This window comes from Pagrus pagrus, assembly GCF_965226575.1.
Source record: "Pagrus pagrus genome assembly, chromosome: 7".
NCBI lineage: Eukaryota > Metazoa > Chordata > Actinopteri > Spariformes > Sparidae > Pagrus > Pagrus pagrus.
Genome location: NC_140191.1, coordinates 14,477,822 through 14,502,149, shown reverse-complemented (window position 1 = coordinate 14,502,149; position 24,328 = coordinate 14,477,822). Strand labels below are relative to the sequence as shown.

The following is a 24,328-nucleotide window of genomic DNA, read 5'->3' as shown; positions in this document are numbered from 1 at the left end:
GGAGAGTGTGGTCGGGGAAAGGAGAAAGCGTCGCCAAAATTGTGTAATGGCCTACAAAACATCAAATTAATGTCAGTCTGAGTGAATTTATGGAAAACATTAATGCTATCAGCTGCAGTTTGCTAACACTCAGAGCCTCATAAAAAACATATTGGCTGAAGCTGCTCTCAACCTTTACATCGCTTGAAATTGTAGAGCTGCCTGGCCAACACACGGCCTCCGACACAGGTGTCTGTACTCTTTTTGGGCTGTTTTCGTGGCTTCCAGTGTACGGAGTCTGTAGCGAATAGTCATTGCTTCACTAAAATTTTAATTTGTCCCAAAGAAATGAGGAATGACACACTCTGCATATTAAAAACACACAATATTGAGCCATTTATTGATGTTCGGCTCCCACCTCGTGTCCATTAGTGCTTTCTGAATGTCCATTCACTTCTGCAATTACTTTAGAATCTATTAAGACTCATCATTAATAAAAGTCTGATGAACAGTTTATCACACTGTTTAACCCCCCGGGTCAAGGTGATTTAAAGTTGAGATATTGCACAATTTTAGCTGCTCTCAAAGCTTGAATTTAGATTTTTGCCTATTGAGTCATGAATATGTAAGGTTACAGTGAAATGCTTCAGATTTCGATCCTTGAAAAGGCTCAAAGTCATTTCTAAAGCAAAAAATCCAAACATCACCTCGTTCCACCTTCTTAAAATACCGCTACAGTAAATTGAAATTCTTCTGTGCATTTTCGGCATTCGTTGGACAAAACAAGCAATATAAAAGGTGTCACTTTTAGCTTTAGGAAAGTCTGATGGACATTTTTCAAAATACAATACATTGATTTCTTCAGAAAAAAGCCTTCATATTTAATTAAAAACAAAACAATTTGTGTCCATTGCAAGGCAAACTGTCAGGTAACAAAATATTGAACTGTATTTTTAGCCTGTGATTAGCTTCTGTACGGCTACTTATTTAAAAAATATCATTTAGCATTTTCTATTCACGTCACAACGCCCCCCTCAAGTGATTGCCAGTGTTGCAGTAGCTAACATTGCTAATGCTATAGCAAACGATAACGCTGCTACCATTAGCTAGCTTACGTTGGCATTGCTAACACTAGCTAGCTAACGTTAACGTGTTGACACTAACTAACGTGGCTAAAATGTATTTGTTAATGCTAGCTAGCTAACACTAGGCTATTACGGTACGTTAGGCGCATGCTGTCAGCCATTTTTACATGTTTTTCCACAAACTATCAGGACACCACGTGACACCAACGTTATATTGTTGGCTAACTAACATTGTTAGAAGCTGGAACAAACTTACACAGAGGTAAACAAAACAATCATTTAGGACTGAACACATTTTTAAATTTGCCTTTCAACCCCCACCACATACACACACACACACACACACGCCGTCTACTCACAGCTGTAGTAGTAGTGGCGCCCTGGCAGGAACTCAAACCCCAGTGAGAAGGGGGTGAACCTTTGGATCTTTTCAGAGAAGCGCACTGGTCCGTAGGGAGCGTGAGGGGTGTTACACTCCCACCTCTTGATGGCCCCTCTGGTCTCCACACAGCCCTGGAAAGAGGCCTCTCCCACCAGGTAGAGGGCCAGCGTCTCCGGCGGAGCGGGGCCCAGGGCGCCCGTGCTGGGGTAGTGCGGGCAGTAAATGTCCAGGTAGTCGTTCAGATTCACCTGGACGGACAGATCTCCTGCCGTTAACCTGGAGAGAACAGCGACAACGGCATTAATATTTCAGCTAATGATTACACTGAGTGATACATGACTGAAGGGGAGAGAGAGGTGGTGATTAAGCGCAGACAGACAGAGAGGGAAAAAAGACGGATGACAGGTATCCCATAATTCCCTTCATGCCTGGAGGAATGTGGATAGTCACAGCAGCTGGATAGTTCATCAATATTACACATAACGATTACATGGGGTGATAAAACAAAGTTGTGCAGGTCTTAAAGAACGTTTAAAGACTTGATGTATCACGATACGACTCCATTTTACTTCCAAGAGAGCTGGGTCGAGCGCTTCCTCGTATGCTAATCAAAACCACTGAGGGGAGTTCAGTGCAGAATAAACTCGACTCCCACTGTTTCCACTCTCCCTCTGCACGCCGCAGATATACACGGGCGTGTGCAAACTTATGTGGACGTGCATGCGCACGCACAACCACGTCTTCAGTCAAGGTTGACTGGCTTTAGGCACAACAACAGCTCTGGACAAGACGGCATCATTAGAACAGAAGAGATGCATAATGCATGCTCCTATACACTGCGAGGTTCTGACTTCCTGTCAAGCTACAATAGAGTCGCCCGTGTACAAACTAATATGGAGAAAGCAGATGTAGGACAGGGGGACGAGAGGTAAATTCAACAGGAAGACTCGCGGCAGTTTGAGAAGCCACAGTGCACGAGGAGAGAAATGTGTGACAAATGGAGGGCAGCAGTGTGAGTGATGGAGTGACATGAATCGGGGCCCCGATGAAGACAAGAAGGAGGGTGATGAGAAAGAGAGCTGTTGAGACAGGTTAGAGGCAGAGAGCTGGAAGCGGAAAAGATGAATAAAGAAAGCCAAGAGAGGAGGAAAGTTGGATGAACAGGTGGAAGAAGAAAAAAAAAAAAAGAGTAAAGAGAAAAGAAAGTAAAAGTGTTTTAATTAGCAACCCCAGAGAGTCTGAGTGCAGACACACAGAGAGGAGAACAACGGAGTGGAAGACAGAGAGGAGACGGACTTTAATTGGTCTCCTCTTCGCATGGAGTGCATGAGAGAAGAATGAGGGGCAGAGTGTGGCTTGGGCAGAAGGTTCAGGTCCATCAGTGGGAGTCTTTATAGAGGGGTGACAGAGCGGAGGAGAGAGGAAGGGAGTGCTGGGAGTCAGCGAAGGGGAACATGGGAGGAGGAGGGAGGGGGGGGAGTGGAGAGAGGCGGCGGTGGATGGCGGAGTAGTCTGGAGTTAAGTAGGTGGACGGAGAAGAAACGAATAAATGAGAGGAAGAATGAGTGCAGAGAGGAGGAGGAGGAGGAGGAGGAGGAGGGGGGAGACAGAACTGAGGAAAAGTGAAATGAAACAGTTAGACATGACAGGAAGCAGGAGACCGTGATGGTCCAGCAAATCTGCAGAGGGTATCAAAGATGGATGGAGCAATGAGAGGAGAAATCGTCAGAGATAGAAATCCACATTTTCGGATCACTTTGAAGCGGGATGTGACGCACAGAGGTGTTGTATTTCTGTGGGGAGATAATGGAGCAGAAAAGCAGCAGTGTGTGTGTCTGTGTCGTGGGCATGCAGGTGAGACCCCGGAGGCAGGTCTCACTAAAGCTGCTTCCTGCTCAATAGCCAGCGCGCGGAATTGGCGATCTATCAACGGGACAGGACACCATCGATCAGGATCTCTCGCTCAGGACGCACACACACACGCGCGCACACTCCCCCTGATCAATATCCCTCCTGCAAATGTGTGTGCGGCCTCGTCTGATAGCTCTATTACCTGTGTGTGCTAATTACAGCCGAACAAAGGCACTCGATTGTCTGGTTAAGGGAACACAAAAGCGCATAAGCCAGTGTAAGCGCGCACACACACACACACACACACACACACACACACACAGCAGCAGTTTACTCTTCGTACTACCTGTGGTGCTTTCCAAAGCTTCTCCGAGGCTAAGAAATGTTTACTTAGGTGCACCAGCTGTGGACGTGTGTGTGTGTGCGCGAGCGCATGTAATAATAGACGTGTGCTGTGTCAACATGCTGCACCCCCTGCTATACATGTCAGTCACCTCAAGCTTGTTCTGCACCGCTCAAGCCCTGATCCCTCCCCCTCCCGATTTACATTCCTCCTCACCCCTCTCCTCTCCTCGATCTTCCCTTTGGATGACACTCATCCTCGATCGAGTGCTTCAGAGAGGGTGCCCTCCTATTTCTGACTCCATCCTACATCACCCTCCCCCCCCGCCTTCCTCCCACAAGCCTCCAACCTCGGCCTGTGCCATATGTATGCCAGCAATTACAGAGACGGTGTGCTCTACTGATGTCAAACTGTCAGCCCTCTCTCTCTCTCTCTCCTCTTCCTTTCTCTTTCCCCTACTCTCCGGCCCTGGTAGGCTTGGGTACGCCCTAATTACACTCCGCATCCTCCCCATCCTGCCAGCCACCGTGCAGCAGAGCGGTGACAGCACAGGGGGCATCATGGGAGCACCGGAGAGCAGTGGGTGTCAAAGAACGGAGCGCTGGAGCAGCCTATCAGGGGGAAGCAAAAAGAGAGGATTGGTTCGGTCCCACGCCGGAGCAAGAGGGGAGAGGGCGCACACACACACACACACACACACAGCACATGTCCACACATGCCAGGCGCACACACACACGAGAGACATGAAAGTACTTCAGGAGAATAAAACATGCTCTATCCCTCACGCCAGAGGGTGATCAGTGACACCCTTCTGAGGACTGGTGCAAGCTCTTGGTTGATAAAGAAAAATCTCAGCGAGGAGCCGAATCAAAACCAACACGCTGGGCTCTTCAGTGGGAAAACTTGAAAAGGCGAACATTTATCCTTTTTCGTAATTACAGGAAATCACATTCAAAAATGGAACATAACCGATGTGCGTCCTTGCTAACGTGCATGCCCACAGAAGCGTATACACACGAGTGTGTGCATGAGGGCGCTTTCCTAATGAAATGCAGGGGGTTGACTGTGGCAGAGACCTTTGATCCTTTAATATGAGAGAATAATTAAAGGAGCAACAATCCCACAACACGGCTTCAGGAATACAGAACAGATACTCGATCACGCACAGCAGCTGCATACTATGCATACTGAATACACTTAGGCACTTAACGCAAGTACGGCACATAAACATGGGGGATAAAAATATTCTACTACAATTGAAAATGCTAATAACATGCTTACGCTGTGCTATGCATCCCAAATGAATTCGGAAATGTATACTGTTGATACTGTAGTTTTAATAAACACACGCTAAGCAGCCTGCAGTAAAAGTCTGTGGTGACGATGGGAGGCCGAAAGGCTTGGCGGAGCCTCAGTTCTTCGCAGCAGGGCGATCGCTAACTGTGGTCACTATGCTAACTGGGCACAGCACGCTGTGGTCACCGTGCCTTGGCCGGGCATAGCATGACACGGCTTCGGCCTCTAAAGCGGGCGCTGTAATAACACTTCTGGTGATATGGGAGGATCTGTGTTGCTCTCTAGCAGGAGGACGAAGTGATGAAATGGCATTGTTTATTTCAGGTTTTTTGGGTGCACCAGATGGGTGGGGTTCACCGCACGATGACAGATGAGCGAATAGGTGTCAGGTGAGTCATCAACAGCAATGAACGAAATGGCAACAGTTTTGACATACGGACATACTGATTGTCTTAATCCTCTGGGTGTTTGGTTAACGCAATTAGTCATCATAACAGCCCATTCACATCAGCATCTTCAGCTGCCAAAATTCAGACCGAAACCACTTGATTGAAAAAGAGAAGCTGCCAATCAGCGCTTGCTCGGGCAAAGCAAGTCTGCGCAGGGCTTAAGAGTTTCGCTCTGTTGAACCTCGACACAAACAATTTCGCTTTTAACCTTTAAGGGCAGGGAAAACCGGAGTTGTATTAGCTTTGCCGCACCAATACATTTTACATAACTGCCGTAGACTACACAGTTTGCAGTCAGTTGTGGGGTTGTGTTGTTGTCCATTAGCAACTGTGTTAGCTGGCAAGCCTGCTAGTTTACCCAACTAACGGTGCTAACAACGATTTGCATTGCAAGGATGAAATCGTCAAACTTCTCTGTCATGTTCAGTTGTAACTGTTACGTCTAAAGATATACAGGCTGGTTCAACACTGTGGTCCGGTCCATTTGATGTTTCAATGTCATTTTAGCTTTGCTATGCTAGTTACCCAAACAGCGACATCTGTTAGGCAAAGTGCTACTGCTAGTTTTGGGTAAACTCAATAGTTTTGCTGAAAGGAGAAATTGGCAATCCCTTAGCCGTATTGCCAGTTTATATGATGGTGGTGAGGGTGCCATTTTGAAAATATTACACTGCAAAAACTCTTGCCGTGTAAACAGCTCCTAATCACAAGTATTTAGTGGAGTCATTAGGACTGACTAGAAAGGGACTGAAGAAAGACTGAAAACTGAACATTTCTAACAAGCGATCACACCTGAAAACCAAAAAAAGAAGAAACACAACCTGTGATGTTGGGCAGGTGAATAAAAGCGGGCTTTGGAAGCCTTTCACGGGGAAAAAAACAGCTCTGCTCTGTGGGGAATAATTACTGGAAACTATGTGAGAAGTTTTACGACAAAAAGAGCCCAAAGACAGCCCAGGAGGAACGGGGGATCAAGGTAGAGCTGAAGAGAGGGAACATTTTTTCCTTGAGGTCTCCGAAGCATTGGTGACCTCGTGCTCTACAGGCTTTCCTACCTTCAGAGGAAGGAAGAAAAGGAATAACGCAACCGTGCAGCCATGCAACAGAGAATGAGGAGGAAAGAGGAGAGAGACTTCGTCTGCGCCATTTTCCTCGCTCCTACTCCATCTTTCTCTGCGTGGTTGTAAAAAACAGAGCAGAATCAGGACACCCCCTCCACCGCCACCACCACCCGCCTATTAACTGCACCCCCCTCCACGCCCACACAAAGCCATGCTGTGTCCAGAGCCCAAACACCAGTGTTGTGTCTAACCTGGTGCTTACTCCCCTCAACGCGCACAAACAAGGACTTCACCCCCCACCTCTGACCATCTGGGCCCCCCCGCCACCCCGCCCGCCCAGCTGGCCGAAAAATCCCTTTACCACCCCCCTCCGACCTCACACCCTCGAGACTAGACTCTCCGTGTCATCAAACTGTGGCCAAAGACGGCGATCAACCGCTCCGCACGGAGAGGAAAGAGGGACTTAAGGGGAACAAGCTGTTGCTCTTATCTACTCTTTCCTGTTTGGTATGCTTACATGAGTGTGTGTGAGTGTGTGTGAGTGTGTTTGCTTCCTTCAAGGTCAGCAGGAAGTGTATCTCTGCTCTACGCCAGACCTTTTAGCTCTCTTTTCTATGACTCCTAGACTCCAAACGTGAATGGTATGTGAACTTTCCTGCCTTTTTTTCCCCTTCCACCTACTCAAGTCTGTGGTTTCCTCTTTACATGCACACACTGTATTAATATGCATCAGGATCGTGGAAATCGTCGAAACCTAATGCTCTGTTCTCATAAGAGGAGAAGGACACACACACATCACAGCATCGTACATCCATATGAATTTGGTGCATAAGCGCTGGCAACAATGGCGACGTTGATGTGATGAGGTGATTGGTTGCACCTTTCTTGCCCTTCAGCCTCCACTGAATGACCACAAGGCTCAGGGTATTCAAACTGTGTGGATCAGCAGGCTCCCTCCTGGACCCCGATTCCCTATCAATTTACACACACTGATAAAACACTCAAAACTACACACACACACACACACACCTGCTGCTTCAGGCTCTGAAGGACTCCCAGCCTCAGGTAAAGACAGACCCTATTTTCTGCCTGTTATGGCATAGGTCCTCTTCTGAGTGTGTGTGTGTCCATTCTGTTGGACTCAGCAGCACAACAGGATGTATAGCCACGGCCGTCGGAGCTGAGGAAAATCGCATCATTCGGGCCCACAGGAGCCATTAGTATGGAAACCAATCCATCGGAACCATTTTGATACGGCTGCAGGTCCGCAGAAACCATCATCCCCCTTCGTGGCAGCGCCCTGTCATGCATAGGCACCGCTCGCCATGTGTGGTCTTGGTCTGATCCTAAAAATAAGCTTTCCAGTGACTTTTCTGGGAGGTATGAAATTACTGTCCACAATATAAATGGACAAGAGTGCAGCCTGGCAGCCTCTGGCTCGTTTATATTTTTCGGCCAAAAGCACTGCGTGCTGAAACGTTGCCTCACTCTGCGCCCCCTCAGCATGGCGGCGGCTGAGAGTGTGGCCTGACTTGACTCCCTCACCTGCTCCGCGTGGAGGTGGCCACACTCGTAAGAGGAGCGTGAGGGGAAAAAAGGGCACAAGGAGAAGAGTTTCAGCTCTCACGCAGGGAAGGCTGTCAGGGAACGTGCGCGGCAAAAGAGATGTGGATGGGCTAGAGCGGAGTGCGCGTACGGCGAGAGGTGTGCGAGGGGGTAAATAAGGTCAGACGTGCCGTTGCTAGGACAACAACCAATCCGGAGCTGGGACCGGAGCCAAGCCGATGCCCCACCCATCCATCCTTCGCTCTCTCCCGTCTTTTTTTTCCTGCATCCCTCCGTCGGACAGCCTTAACCTCAGAGTAATGAGTGCTCTCCATGTTTCTGCAGTCTAAATGGAGCTGCAGTGTAAATACAGGGCTGATTTGTACAGGTGCCAGTTTCGGATACATAAACCTGAATATAGCTGCAGTACCTCACTGCTCAGACACTGACAGGAGGGGACGGAGGACGACAGTGACAGCTATGATGGGTGGACACAAGAAGCCATGACTCAAACTATTTATGAAATCTATCAAAGTGTATTGCTACAGAGTGGCAGCAGGGCTGATCCACTGTGTCAACATCATCTGTCTCATGTTTATGTACCGACTTCGCTGTTTGGGCCCTTTCAGCTTCGCGGATAAGGAGAGGGTGTAGACAAATTAATGGTAACTCTGAAGTAAACACCACTCATGGAAAGGCTGGTCGTGTTAGGTTCGTGCCAGTAGAGAGCCGCAATCACGGCCCTTCTGGTGAAACTCCACGGGACCTTATTTCAGAATTACGTTTGTCAATTTGGAAGATCATTTTTCAACTTGACAATACAATAATACGTACTTATAAAGACTACGAAACCCAGCAGTCCCGTAAGTGATGCCGTCTCGCTGGATGCTCACCAAAACCCGTAACTTAAGCATTGTAGAGCTGCTCCTGTATCTTACTTATCTAACTACCCTTTCACATACCTGCTGTTGTCATCACGGACAGATTTATTATGATTTTCATCTTGGTCAATACTTTTCTGAGCCGAGGCGGTGGCCATGTTGAGCGAGGCAATGTAGTTCACTAGGCGGTTTCACAAAACGCTCCTTTATTGTTTGAAAAATTATCGTTTTAGTTGACAAACAGCACATGTGTAACACATGGCTGTCATCATGCTGTCCAAATTTTTTCCTAAATAAGGTCCCGTGAGGTCGACCGGAAAGGGCGTGACTTCAGGTCTCCATGGGGCGGGTGGTGTATTTGTCTATTGATCGTAAAAAAAATGATCAAGTAATTTAGCTATAAAAAACATCATAAACGTGTCGGTTTAAAGCTGAAACAGTTATTCACTCAACAAAGAAATTATCTAAAAATATACACAGAATAAAAAAGTGTTCATATTGGATAACATAAACGCCGATACTGATATATCTGTGATAGTCCAATATCAGCTGACGTATCGATCAGGCTCTTCGAATATCACTGTGATTTATGCTGTTATTCAGATAAAACCAGCAGTTAAAAGACGTCACCCTGGGCTCTTTCACTATTTCAACACATTTTACACAACAAACAATTCATTAACGAAGCAGATTAATGAAAATAAGCGTTAGTCGCACCTTCTCATCTCTGCTCCACTTTTCAGATCAGCTTGTCTGTGATGATTTGACCGCTCTGCTGTCAGCCGCTTTAAAAACTCAAACCAAAGCGCCGTTTGCCAGACTTCTTTTACAGACGACAAATGCTGCCAATTGCCAATTAACCAATTACGACCCGTCTTTGTAGCAGCGTTTATACTTGTGATACATCAGTTTCCACGAGACGGCGTTATCTTTCACATCTGAAAAAAAAACAACTGCTTTTTATGGCGACTCTTTATAGTTTTGTTCTTGAAAAAGTCATTTCATGTTCTCTGTCGTAGCAGCGCCGCCTCATCCGTTATATTAACTATACTTAACTACACTTATCTGTGTCTCAGGTCCTTCAGCGAGGCCCACCTGTGTAAGTGGGTTAAGGAGGACATGCCAGCAGCAACGCCCCTTTAAAACACAGAGACGCACACATTTACTCATCCGCACTCTTCACTACAGTGAAAAGGGCACGCGCAAAAGCAAACACGCTCGGCCAATAAATCAGACCTGGCTTTAAGAATCCATCATTTAGTAAGTGGGTCACACTTCTGATGTCGTAGACACTCTTTCCTTCCCATTCTCGCACTCTGTTTCTGTCTCCCTCCAGGATGTGAAGGTCAACGCTGGACAGGCAGCACGCTCGATTCATCCCAGGTGTGTGCGTCCCCTCTCGCTTCCCCTCTGTGTCTGAGTGTCTGATTATTTGGTGGCTGTTAGCAAAAGAATAGGCATCTTGGAGGCCTGGAGCAGTCAGTCAGTCTCAAACACTCACACACACGCATGCACATTTAAGACATGTCAAGGAAACCTGGCTTAATACATCCAACAGGCCTGAATTATTTAAGCAGAGTGAAGGAGAGGAAAGGAGAAGATGGAGGAGAAAGGGAGGCACACGAGTTAAGGAGTAAATAGAGTAAGCTGGCCTCTTTCAGTCCCTCCGACTCCCCCCCTGAACTTATTTAAAAACTTCTATACTTGGTTTCACTCCAATCTGCTTTCTTCCACCACATCTTCAGCAGGTCTCATTTCCTTCCCCGCACCTTCTCGTCCTCTCTTCCCTCCATTGCTTCTTCCACCACCACCATTTCACCCTCTCCCCCCTCCGCCCGCCTCCCCTCTCCGTCTTTCTCTCTGTTTATCTAAGCACTTTCACGGTCACTGCTTTGGAATCCCAGGAGTCTAAACTGGCCCCTTCGCTCTCTCCCTCCCTCGCAAGCCCCGATCCATGCCTCTCTCTGCCTCTCCATCTTTCTCCGTCACATCGGTTAAGATTCATATCGCTCTGTGCATCGGGGGTATGGACGGTCCCCCTTATTCCCCCCCAAGGCAGCCAGCTTTGTCCTGTTCTAGTCACGCACAGCCAGCAGCCCACCCGCCCCGCCCTCACACACATATTCACACCAGAGGACACTTCCACTGATGGCTCCTATCAGTCTATAAGAGAGTGAAGATATTACATTTTCTCTTTGATTTTGCATCAAGGCTACTAAATGTGTGTTATTTATAAACTCAATACACCATATTCAGCTCCAGCTTCACAGCTCATGTGTAATAAAATTCATGCTTTTAACATTAAGGCTGATATAACTAGATGCCATTCTCTGCCTTGAAGCCGGATGCCCCTGAATTTCTTGGAAAGGCAAACTGAGTTCCACAACACTGATGAAGGGTTTAGACACAATAAGAGGGAAGCAGGGAGGAGGAGGAGGAGGAGGAGGAGGAGGAGGAGGGGAGGGCACAGAGGAAGGAAGTGGTGAGGGTCATGACGAGAGAGGTGCAGACGGCGGTCTCACACAGTGCTAACAACAGCCTGACACTGGACTGGGATTAACTGATTAATTTGGGATTAAAAATGACTGGTCGCTACTTAAAGTAATGTACCACAATGACCCAAAATTACAAGATTAACACGCACGAGGTACAGTGAGGGCTTGAGCGTTTTTTCTTGATAGTAAGTCGGCTGCAAATAATACTAAAGAAGCCCACTTGTTTAGGTATTCAGGTCAACGCTGCATCACAACAAATGTCCATCCTGAAAGGAAATCCATCTGGGAACCTCCTTTAATATGAAAAGAAGAATTTAGTGAGTAAGGGATTTTCTGACTTTCATGACTAGGCATTTGTCACCTGGTGTATTTTTTAGGGGGGAACACACACAGATTAATCCCGCAATCATAAACACGGAGCGTCTGCTCCAGTGTTTTGAGAAGCGCGCTGCGTACAAGAACTCCATTTCCAGCTGAATGGGGGAGCAATGAGATTCATGAGTTCTCCTAGGCCACAGCTATGGAGATTTGGGACAGGGCTATTTCCCCTCTCCCATTCAGCACAAAAATACCACCACTGCTCTGGATGCTGTCAGACTGTGAATTACAAGCATCTGATCGTTTCTGATGAACACAACAAAACATACTTTGGGAATCTGACAGAGAGCACTTCATTAAAAAATGACAGTTAATGTAAAAAGATGTGTAAAAAAACAAACAAACAACTTAATCAGCCTTAAAGGGTAACCCCGCCAATTTTACACATTAAAAGGTCCAGTATGTACAACTGCCTACCTGTTGGATTCATATATAAAACATGTAAGGGGCAGCATATCACTAGAGTAACTGCTAACTGTAGCTGCCTTTAGCTAGTTAGCTCATGTAGCTGTGCATGTAGTGGTGAGGACTGGGAGCTTGGAGCAGAAAAGTAGAATAAAGCCTTTTGTGGCTCCAGAGGAAGCTCCATTTAATCTGATAAATTGCCTCCAGTGGTGTCACTCAGGGGCTAAATTGCATTGTGGGTAATGTAGGCGCCAGGTTTTGAAAAGCTGTTGGACTCATTATGGACAGTTTAAAAACAAATGATCAAAATCGATACAACAGACAAAGATATATCACCTTTTTTATTCCACACATCCTTCTCCCTTTTTAAAACCTGGCACCTACATTACCCACAATGCAACCAAGCCAATGAGTGACATCACTGGAGGCAATTTATCAGATTACATGCAGCTTCCTCTGGAGCCACATAAAGGTTTTATAGTAATGTTTTCACATATAAAGGCTGTACTCTTTAAACACACTTTAATGTGTAAAATTGGTGGCGTTACCCTTTAAGGAAAGGTAGGTTTAGTGTTTGTACAGCTGGTCCAGTACTCTGCATACTAGCATGTCAGCAGCAGTCACACATGCACCACACTGCGCTAAGAAGGTGGATACAGTAGAAGGTAAAGCTAATCTGGCTGCACAAAGAACTAATTCTGAAACAAAAGTACACATTCCTTCGAACTCATAAATAAAAGATCTGATTGGAGCGAAATGTTGAGAAAAGAGGAGGGAAGGGCAGAAAAAAGAACAAGGAGGCAGAGAGAAAAAATAGCAGTCAGAGTACCAGGAGACAGGGATCAAGCTGCGCATTACTGCACACCCTCAAATCATGTGGTACTGGTTATTGCTACAAAAATAACACATCCAAATATGCTGGCGCGTGCACACACACACACACACACACACACACACACACAAAACCCATATCTCATCATCGCACTGTAAGCCTCAAAAACTTGGGAGCGCGGGTATGTTTGAATAAGCAGATGAAACCACATACCATTCATACTGTGTCCTTTTTTACTCAGGTAAAGACACCGTACTGTTACATTACAACATGAATAAACATACGGTTAGTCCACGCACGCACGCGCACACACACACACACACACACACACACACACACACACACACACACACACACACACACACACACACACACACACACACACACACACACACACACACACACACACACACACACACACACACACACACACACACACGAACCAGAGAGCAGTGTCAGTTCTAAATGGGGTGTGATTCCCACTGGTGCTCTCCCAAGAGTCCGAGCAGCCGTGTGTGAGTGTGTGTTCAGGCAGGGGGTGGTACTATTGGTAGTGTGTGTATATGTGTGTGTGTTACTCCGAACCACACCTGTATACAAGCCTGAGCCTCAGAGTGTGTGTGTGTGTGTGTGTGTGTGTGCTGGTAGGGAGGGAGGGGCTGAGGAGAGAGGGGGGAGGGGTTCGCTCCTCACGCCTGCTTGTGACAGTGATAGTAATACCTGCTGACATCCTTTCTTCCCTCTCTCCCTCTCTCCCTCTCACCTCATCCCTCCATCCCTGGGGGCCTTCCCGAGCTGTTTTGGGAGTTGAAATCTGTTGACTCTTTCCCTACCATCCCTCTCCTTAACGCATTCTCCATCCCTCGCTCCCTTCACTGCAGGTCTAATGTTTTTACAATCTCTGGGGGCTGAAGCAGAGAGGGAGTGTGTGTGTATATTCATATGTGGCGTGTGTGTGTGTGTGTATGGCAGTCCAAAAAAGAAACAAGAGAGGAGGAATGTGTGTGTGTGTGTGTGTGTGTGTGTGTGTGTGTGTGTGTGTGTGTGTGTGTGTGTGTGTTTCACATCATTGGGGGCTGGAAAGTAGGCTGTGCTGCCATGCTTCTGGGAGGCGATGCCAAAATAATATTAGTTTTTGTTCCAGCATGGAAAAGTCTCCTAAAATCACTCAGCAGATTCAAAACATCTACATTTGTCATGTGATCCATCTCCTCGGGAAATCACAAAGGCAAGATAAAATGTGTTTTTTCAGGAACTGACAATATTGAGGGGGAAAAAAAAGCATTACTCAAAGTTCTCCTCGTGTACGAGAAGGTAATTCTGACCAGCAGGATCATTTAGAAAAAAGTATAAACCCCCTGAAGACACACTAACGTTTACAGCCCACAGCTATTTTGTATCCAAGCGTCTTTTTGCTTTGTCGAGGAGCTGTGCTTCTCTAGCAGGTTTATTAGTCCATAAAGTTTCTTCTGGTGTGAAGACGGCCGCTCCTAATGTTCTCCCCTAGCTTCTGAATTCACACCATCTCACTCCAGGCCAGGGATCGACTGATATGCTGTTTTTAGGGCCGATACCAGATTATTACTTATCCAGACGGCCAATAACCGAGCAAAAATAAAAATGAATTGAGAATAACCAAATGATGTTTTCTGCTACTTTATACTTCCACCCCACTGTATTTTGACTTTTTACTACACTACATTTATTTCATTACTTTAGTTACTAGTTACTTTGCAGATTCAGATTATCAAAACAAAATATTTATAGTTAATATAGATTAAGCTACCCAGCAGTATATAAACTTTTGTTGTCGAAATATTGATAAATACAGATTTTTTTAAAAATACTCATTTTTTGCAGTATCGATACATTGGCTTGGATGCTGTTGTACATTGTGTACACACCGTACACAAGCCTTGTTATATTTATCTTCTTATAAAAATCTGAATTTTTTGCCCCCAATGTTGTGTCATTTTTTCCCCATGGTATTGACTATCAATATTTTATTTTATTCATAACGTATTAGTATCGTGACAACACTAATATAAAGTCATTAAGCTCCAGCTTTACAAGCTGCAACATTAAAGTGATGATCATGTTAATGCATCAATAGTTATTGATGCAACAGAGTTGTGACTGAAGACAGAAAGTGGCGACAGCATCAGAACCGAGTAGTGCATTTTTAAAACTTAGTAATTTTATCTGTTATCTGTGTAAAAAACTGAAAAAAACGAAGAAAAAAAACACAAAAAACCTTAAACACAAACAATAACAGCAACAACAACAAAAAAACCTCGAGCCTGATGTATCTGATATATCGAGGTATCGGCTCAGGTTATCGGCTGATGTGTTTTTTTCAGGGCCGATAGCCATACAGGTTATTAGTAATCCAGGAAAACGATAACCAATAATATGTGCCGATATGAAAACATTACTTTTAGAGACTATAATGCGAAAAAATATGCTTGCGATAATTAAATTTAACAATTGAATCCCCAGAAAACGTTCCGTTTTTTAATTTTTAAACTGTGAAATATCCTGCCTCCGTTTCATATCCTTATCACAAGTATTTGATAACCACATTTGAGGGATCATTGCCAAAAACATGCGTCTATCAGTCCATCAAGATGGTTTTTGGAATTTGCCCCCATAATAAAAAAAAATGCCAACCATCACATCCGATAATCAGATCTGATAAATGCTGACCAATAAACGAAGACTGGCGAGTTAAATTAAAACGTACTGACTGAAAACCTAAGAATACTTGAGGTGTATTCTCTCCTCTTTACAAATTTGGGTTTTTCCCTTCATGAATGCAGGCCTGTAATAGAATTTGCATGGTTTCATGTAAAAGCAGGGTACATTTTATCCTTCAGCAGCCTTTACATGGCAGAATGCCAGCTCAGGTTATTATTATTGAAGAGGTACATGCACATGAAAAAAATAAATCACTTGAAACTGCTTCTGTTTAGTTTTTACAAGATACTTTGCGAGTAGAACAATTTTGAAAAAAAAAAAAAGACTGTTGTAAAACCCATTGGCATATTGCATCATTTGAGGCCAAGAGATTTGCATATTAAACAAACAGTCCCACAGCACTGTGTCTCCTAATCTGAGGCTCATGACTGACTGATCACGACTGCTAATATAACTACTGAACACGAGATGAGCTACCAGGAGCAAATCTTGCTGATTTATGGAGAACATTCACGAGGGCGCCTGCCAGACTGCTAACACCAGGATTCATGTAGTGACCAAAACAAAATGGGAAACTGTCGCACACTGCTGGACTTGCACCAATATTCTCCCTCTGTTCATATAAATAACAAGTGCAACTGTGCGGACAAAATATTTCTTCACTACAACGAATAGTTGATTCATCAATAAGTTGATCGGTAGAAAATGAATCGATAATTAATGAATATTTTGGTAATCGATCAATCATTTAATTCATTTTTCAAGCAAAAAAAGTAAAATATTTAGTCCTTCAAGCTTCTTAAATGTGAGGACTGGCAGCTTTTCTTGATCATTTATGACAGTAAACGTAGACCCATTGGGTTTCAGACTATTGGTTAGACCAAAAAACCAATCTGAAGAAGTCACTGTGGACATACAATGGACAAAACAATTAATTAAATGTGAAGGTGATCTGCAGATTAATCAATCATGAAAATAACTGTCATTAGAAGCCCTGCTCTTCACAGGCGTCATTGGGTTTCCGGAGCAAAATGGGCATTCGCATCCAAACATTCTGCGATAAATCTTATATTGTGCTGGTGAACATCCTCTGAGAAAACATGTAGGTAATAAAAAGGTCCTTTGGAACAACTGTCCATAAACACCTTTTGAGACTGGAGGTATGATGGCAAACATGTCTCCGTGTCCTCCTGGCAGCGAGGACCGTGTATGGTACAATAATCCAGGTTTCTGCTACAGCCTTTTGCTCGGCCTGGGTCAATACTAATTCAATTTCTGTCTCAGGGAATTCCCAGGTTGCCTCTTGGCAGGATTTCTGAGCCGAGTGGAAGAGCATTGCGCGAGGTTATATGTACTCGAGAGTGTGTGTGTGTGTGTGTTTGTCTGCCTGTTTGTGCGTGCACGTGTGTGTAACTCGAAAACGCACATATTGGCTAAACAACGAGCAGATTGTTTTATCTCGCTGAAGCTTAAGTTGACGGTGTTTCCCACATTTTTGAGTTTACACATTCTCACGCCGCAATTTTAATTGCTGTTTTGTGTGTCAGAGGAATACACAGTTGGGCCTGACACCTACAACAAAGCCAGCTCAATGTGGGCCACGAATGAATGAATGAATGCGCCCCCGCTCGCTGCTCACCACCAGCCTTTAACCACCATAACAACCCTCTTCACACACGTACGGCACCAGCAGCCATTTTGTGCCAAAGCCAGGCTTTGCGGTGCCAACCGAGCGGCAGACGGCCTTGAACCTCATTTCATTCCACAGCTGTTCCACCCCACTCTGAGACATTCATACAATACAACTTATTACAGCTTAATGCAGCCTAATGTTGATATATGTGTGTACACGGAGAACCAGGGGAGAGAAAATGGGAAAGGGACGGGTCCACATGCAGTCCGGTGAAAATACGAGAAGCCGGACGATAATATCTGGGTGTTAAATTGGTATCGATTGACTAAATATCCTGACCAGGAGGAGAGAGCGGCCGTCCTTTCATGCTTGTACACCATGTCTGCTCCGACGGCTCCAAGCTGCACTGTGACTATCTGATCCATTTTAATACAGACATCCTCACCGCCAGGCCTCTGCCGGCCAAACCTCATTTTCAACACAGTGTGCTCATGTCTGTGTATCTCTGCAAAGATTATATTTGTTGTGCAACTTCTATGTTTCGGGTGTAATGTAACGCTAAACAGTCACGCGGAAGATTACTGATTTCACACATGAAAAGGAGGCAGTGTCAGTGCCGGTTTCTGCAAGATTCACTCGAAACGATTGAAAAAAAAAGAGGCCACGTGACACTTTAGAGTAAAAGAAATGGTTGCACAATACTCTATCCGCATGCCCCACCTTTAAAAAGCCAAGCACCCAAAGGCTGGAACACGCCTTTCCTCTCTCACACTTCAGTCGCACCTAAAATCAACTAACAAGTGGAAACAAAACAATGACCTATTTAGACGAGGGGCCGGCACAGCGGTTGGTATGTTCCCACAGCCGCTCACCGCTGGCCGGAACTGAGGATATTTTCCAGTCAGGGCCACTTTCACTAGAAGACAAATCTCAGAAACCTTGTAAAAAAAAAACACATAAACACGAATCATGTGCGAGATTGCATAATGAATCAGAACCTTGAGTGTTTTAACGAGGGCTGGGTATCCTGCTGCATTTCTGGGTTTTGTTTTCCCAGAACTGAAGGCTATCACACTCCATCTCTTCTCGAGTAAACAGAGAGTTCCTCCTTTTACGCAAACCAGCAGGTCAGATCCAGAACCACACACCACACACACACACACACACATACACACACACACTTCTCTTACAGAGCCATTGTTCCACCGAAATGAACTTCAACCCACAACAATGGCACCGAACGTCAATCTGCGGGCGCGCAAATCACTGAAATCCCTGCCTCGCATTGTTTTCCGACAGAGATGAAGACGCTCGAGTGTACACACAGTTAACTCATCCACAGTTTACCTCCAGATAATACACTCAATACCACAAACAAACAGACAAAGCGCATTTACAGAGACTGATAAGGTACACAATCGCACCCACAGACACACACCTCTGGAGCTACACACGGCAGCGAGCGAGACAATAGGCATTGACACAGAAAGACAGAGCAGGGAGAGAGACATTGATACAGCTAGATGACAGATGAGGGGAGAGAGAGAGACATGAAGAGAGAGAGAGAGAGAGAGAGGGAGAGAGAGAGGGAGGGAGAGAGAGATTGCTTTGTTAGCAGCACAGGGAATAAAGTGGTAATTACCTCACTGTGGGTTTGTTGATTATAGTTCAGCCAGGTTCTCCATGTTAATCATTTACCAGGGGAAGACAGAGATTAGTACAGAGACAGACACAGAGAGGAGAGATAGCAGACAGTGCGAGAAATGGATTCATTTGCATGCACACACACACACACACATACACAAACACACACATACACAAACACACACAAACAGAGGGGGAACAGGCGCAGGCAGGCCGACCGGTGAAGAAGAAATAATAAAAAATAAATAAAAAAAGAAATCAGTCTCGAAGAGCAATCATCTCCTCTGACAAGACACAATTACATACACTGTCTGCTTTCACTTTACTGTACGGCATGTGTGTCTGCACACATCAGATGTGTGTGTGTGTGTGTGTGTGTGTGTGAGAAGGTGTGGTCTGCAGAATGTGATTTACTTTGGTATTTAAACTAGATCATTCATGAGTGCACACACACAGGGAAATGATGCATAAACAGAGCAGAGATTACACGCAAGACTTATGAGGGCTGCTTTCAATAAAGATACAGAAAACCAATACAAATATTCATCTCCCCCGCGCACCGTTTAAACATGCTTCACTGGCTTGGAAGTCGCCCTAAGCCTGTGTCAGAAGAAGGGAGAGAGACATAGACAAGAATAAGGAAAGAGAGAGAGAGAGAGAGAGTTGAGAGGGGTCCGGACTGGTTTGGCGTTGTTCGACGTGCTTTAAAAGGTCCGTGTCCGAACTTGCAGAGTGAGTTCAGGTCGGAGAAATTAGTTATATTTGTCAGATTGTGCAATAAGTGTCTATGTCAACGGTAAAATCTCCAATTAACACCCAGCTAATCCACCAATATGCTGGAGAGAAGAGACAAGAGGAGTCAGGAAGCGGGATCTAAAGTTTGAGCTGTTGCAACAAGTTTCCTCCTGCCATGTTGGATAAGACGGAAAGTACAAGTAGAGGTGTGCGAGCCAAGAACAAGGGTAAGTCAGAGGACGAGGAAATGGAGCAGGTTTGGGTGACATTCATTCTTGTTATAGATGTATGAGCGGCCCGCACTGAGATGGTGAAAGCCTCTTTTCAAAAGGCCATCTCTGGCACAAAAAAGGTAATTCAATCCTTAAAGTTTTGGTGCGTCTGAGTAAACTTCCCGACACATCCTGAGTGGATTTATGAGGATGAATATGGCACAAGAGGCAGACGCTGTTGTATCAGCAAATCGGTGAGTCAACTTATTCGGTCCAACAGGTTTTAAAGCACACCACGGTACAGAAGAGAGGGGGGGGGGTTTAATATACCAATAAACTGAGCTTGCTCCTCAGGGGAGCGCTGAGGTATATTGTCAGCACACGTGCAAACACACGCTCAAGCTTAAAGCTCTCTGGTTATAATATTTTACTAACCTTTAACTGCTCCAGGAAGTAAAAAAATAATTTCTCCCCTAATAAGGAACTATCGCTCTGAGAGAAACAATGTAATAAAATCGAGAACGGTCGTAAACCGTGTTCATAAAATCGTAAAAGAGGGCAATCGAACCACTTGAGCCCTACAATCAAAAGAGGCCTGGGCGTCTGCCTACACCATGTTCGACGCTGACCCTGCAGTCAGCCTTTCACTTCCATTTCAGAGCTCCATCTTTCAATCTGGAGGGTGCTAAATGTGTGCCCGCTAAAGTGTTTCACCGAGCCTTTGTTACGGCCATATTAGCCGGCGTGGAGCCGAGCAACAAGGCCCTCCAGTCTCCACTCCACTGCCCCTGCTTCATTAAAACCATAAATCTAGATGTCCAAGGAGTGATGGCCAGAGAGTGTCTTCTGTCACCTGTATTAAAAGGAGCCTGTTCGCTCACCAGCTACTGTTGTTATATACGAGCTGAGCCTTTATTGTAACATCTATAACGGCAGCTAGCTCCTCTTTAGCTTTTCCAGAGGCAGACATGGCAGAAACAATGAAGGCATGACTTCACTGCTTCACACGGCACAACATTAGCGTTCGTCTCAAGTCATTTTTCTGACAAATTCAAACAAAATTTTGTTCTACAAACACTCTTATGGAAATATCTCTTTAGCTGCTAAATGCTAGTTGCTAACTTTGTCCTTCTGCTGTTTGGTGTTGACCAGGTAGCTCAGTCACAGTTTATCTGGGCTTTTTTGCTATATTGTAAACAGCGCTAATGAAAATGGTAAAACCGAATGAAAACATTAAAGTTGTTTGAGCTGAAAGAAGCTAAAACGCTTGTTAGAGTTGTACAGTCAGATGATACTTATAGTCATTCGATTCATTTTTTATATAAAATATTGATTGGAGCATCCTTAAAAACAGTTAAGCTGAATTTTAAACTATTGCAACATTGTGGACAAACACACAAAAAGCCAGACGTGGTTATTTTCTGATCTGAAGTGCCTTCTGTACCATCGAGCGGAGTCCTGGACCCCTTAGTGCAGCGCCAAGCCAACAATAGCATCGCTCTCCTGTCTCTGTCCTCCTGTTCCCTCGCCAGGCTACATTTACAGGCCTCAGGACAACCTGGCCGGCTGGCTGGCAGCTAATAGAAAATATGGTATGGGAAAATGACTGAAGCTCAACTAATCACACCGCCAATATCCATCACTGGGCAGGAGGGAGTCGTGAGAGATAAAGGGCGCGGAGGAGGAGGAGGAGGAGGAGTGCAGACAAAAAAATGAAAAGGAGAGCGGGATGTAACAAGGGAGGTAATGAAGAGTGAGGAGAGGAGAGGAGAGGAGGAATGAAAGAGAGTCCTAGCTGCAGACCCAGGGGATTCTGAACCGGGTACAGCATCACGCCTGCGCTGATAGCTTTGTGATTGGGTGGTGTTGCTGATGAGAGTGATTCTCTGCCACAGTGGGTTACCCTCCGCCGTGATGCTGATGGCATTGTGATTGTGTGGTGTTGCAGCCAACTGTGTGGCCCTGCCACAGGCTGTGACCATTCATCCCTGAATCTCTGGGGAACTAGAAGGTGCTTCCTAATCCTCACAGAGTTCCTCCTCGCCACATTTCTGTTGGATCCCAATTACAGGACTGGGTTTTACCCGCCTGGACACACTGGATAGAACCTCGACTGACTCCAGTACGGGGCGAGTCCTGCAGGCTTGAAAAAGGAGCCCTGAGGGAAATTATCGGTCCCAGGAGTCGTATCTCTGTCACATTTTGTGCATCCACAAATGTAAAATACGAGAAAAAACTGTGACTGACTGTGGTCTCCGTGGCCAATGGCTATTAAGTAAAAAGGTCATTCATCTGAAGGAGGGTTTGGGGAATTGGGCCTTCAGGACGGCGAGAGTCTGGAAATAAGCGGGTGAGAGAATGGCGGACGTGTTATTTTGGGCAGCGGCCCTACTGGCCCTGCAGGTCCTCCAACACCAACCCCTCAATTAACCAGACTGGAACACCTGGATCAGCAGGTGAGCCTGACTCGGGCTTGCTAATGGCCCCAATCAACCCATTACACACACTCACAAACACACACACCTTCCCATTACCTCACTGTATACTCGCCTGTGCACAGAAGCACTTTAGCTTTTAATATACACCTGTGTCCTCAGAATGCTATCTAGGACACTACTCAGAACAAACACTTGTGAAGAAACCCTTACTTCTGTATTCTGTAAGCAGCATAATTACTGGAGTTGACAGGTGAAAGCCAGGGCTACAGTTTAGTCATGGTGATAAAGATAGCTGCAGCAGCAGCAGCAGAAGAAGAAGGAGGAGGAGGTGAGATCAGGCCACTGAAATGAGCTCAGGATTTCTCATTGAACCTGTCTGATAGCTTTGAGGGTTTGGGCAGGTTTTTAGGTGATCATACCTGCTCTTCAATTAAACACACAAAGGATGTGATCCGCCGCATAGCTGGGATTCTTAAAAAGCAACTAAAGTGTGAGTCATTTAGCAGGCATCAGTGTGGCCGTTGTGTAAGTGCGGCAGTGCAAGTTGAGACCAGCCGCGTTTTTAAACGTCAACATGAAGCCCCTCTGCGGCCCGCCTGCACAGCGACAGCCTCGCTCAGGAGCATCACTAGTGTTTCCTCACCTCGTGTTAGTTGAATTCCAGTACACGACGTGTCTTTTGGCCACTGCAGCCGAGATTATGTTAAAGAGGAAGATCGTGGCTTTCCAAGCCGGCAGAGCTCCCGGCGTCCGCACCGGGGAGCCCATCCTGAGCGCCGCGGGGCCCGCTGGAGAGCCTCTGGGAGTGGCGTGCAAGTCAGGTGAAAGGAGGAGAACCAGGCGGCGGAGGAGCTCGGTGGACAGCTTTCCTCCAGCAGCTTCACCCAGAAACTCAAATGTTCACCTCAAGCGCTGCTGCAGCCTCGCATGATGCACGAAGTCGCTTTAAAAAAAAGGGTTAAATCACAGGTTGCAGGGCTGAAGGTGAGGGAGAGATTCTTGGAAGTTTGTCCGGGGTCCGCTTCATTGTTTTGTGGGAGAAGATCTCCTCGCTGAAAACCTGCAGACTGTAAGTTTAAAGGTCAGAGTCTCCAGTGTACAGTAATAAGTAAGGATATCAGTAGATACTGCCAGCTGGTTTGGCAGCAACAGGCTGCGGAGCGCATGAAGGGCGGAGCCGCTGGGCTGAGGGCGGGGCCGGGAGAAACTTTGGGCCAATCAGGAGACAAGGGTGTGGTGATGTGTGACACTGAAGCGAAGAGTTAAACCCTTGTGAGGTGCGCCGACTGGTGTGGAGAGACAGTCTGTCACTGTCCCCCTTCATCAGGACCCTCTGTCCTCTCCTGTGACTGATGTGGAGCTGAACAGTCAGAGACAGACCCCGAGCAGCCTTCACTTATATAGAAGTAGCCTAGGCCTCCAGGTACTTGTGTAAGAAAAGACCCTGGTAAAAGCAGAAATACTGATTCAGCTTCCTTACTCAAGTAAAAGTAAGAAAACACATTATCTGAAATGTAGTATATAAGTGTAGTAGTATGTAGTGTAAAGTATAAATGTCCCCCTGAAGGACAAGACATTTTAATCAGAAGAAAAAGATCTTTGTCTGTTTTTTTTATGCCTAAATAAACTAAATAAACAAACTCTCTTTGTTTTCGTGACTGAATAAACAAACTGACCTCAAAGGACAACACAATTTCATACTGTTTGTTTATAGTTGGCGGACCCTGCCACCTTTCTAGCTTCAAACAGTGTTCTGGGGACCTTATTTTCCTCTGACAACAGCCTGTAAACATACAAATATTGAGTTCGAATTTCTTCTCCAAAACTACATAGTAAACTTTAACGTGATTCAAACTTTAATGTGACTATTAAACTGAAAGCTAGAATCAGTAGGATTTGTCCAAGCTGTTTGTTAACGCAACAGAAAGATAACTGATTTTTGAGTCTCATTCCCAAGTCGTCAAATAATGATGCTCTCTTTTGAAAA

The 24,328-nt window shown here is 45.6% G+C and overlaps 1 protein-coding gene across 2 annotated transcripts in view; it reads right to left on the bottom strand.

Annotated features, from left to right (window-relative positions):
- The window catches only part of efna4 (ephrin A4), a 36,371-nt gene extending 12,916 nt beyond the window's left edge, over positions 1-23,455 (bottom strand). The window contains exons 1-2 of one of the 2 annotated variants that reach the window (XM_084357267.1): positions 22,985-23,455; positions 1,424-1,722 (exon numbers count right to left, since the gene is read on the bottom strand). In XM_084357267.1, coding sequence (XP_084213393.1) covers positions 1,424-1,722; positions 22,985-23,109 — 424 coding nt within the window. In that variant the 5' untranslated portion in view covers positions 23,110-23,455. Of the gene's footprint in view, positions 1-1,423; positions 1,723-1,874; positions 2,046-22,984 lie in introns of those variants that run through there. The other variant, XM_084357268.1, reaches the window with a different exon arrangement.
- Positions 23,456-24,328: the final 873 nt, after the last annotated feature.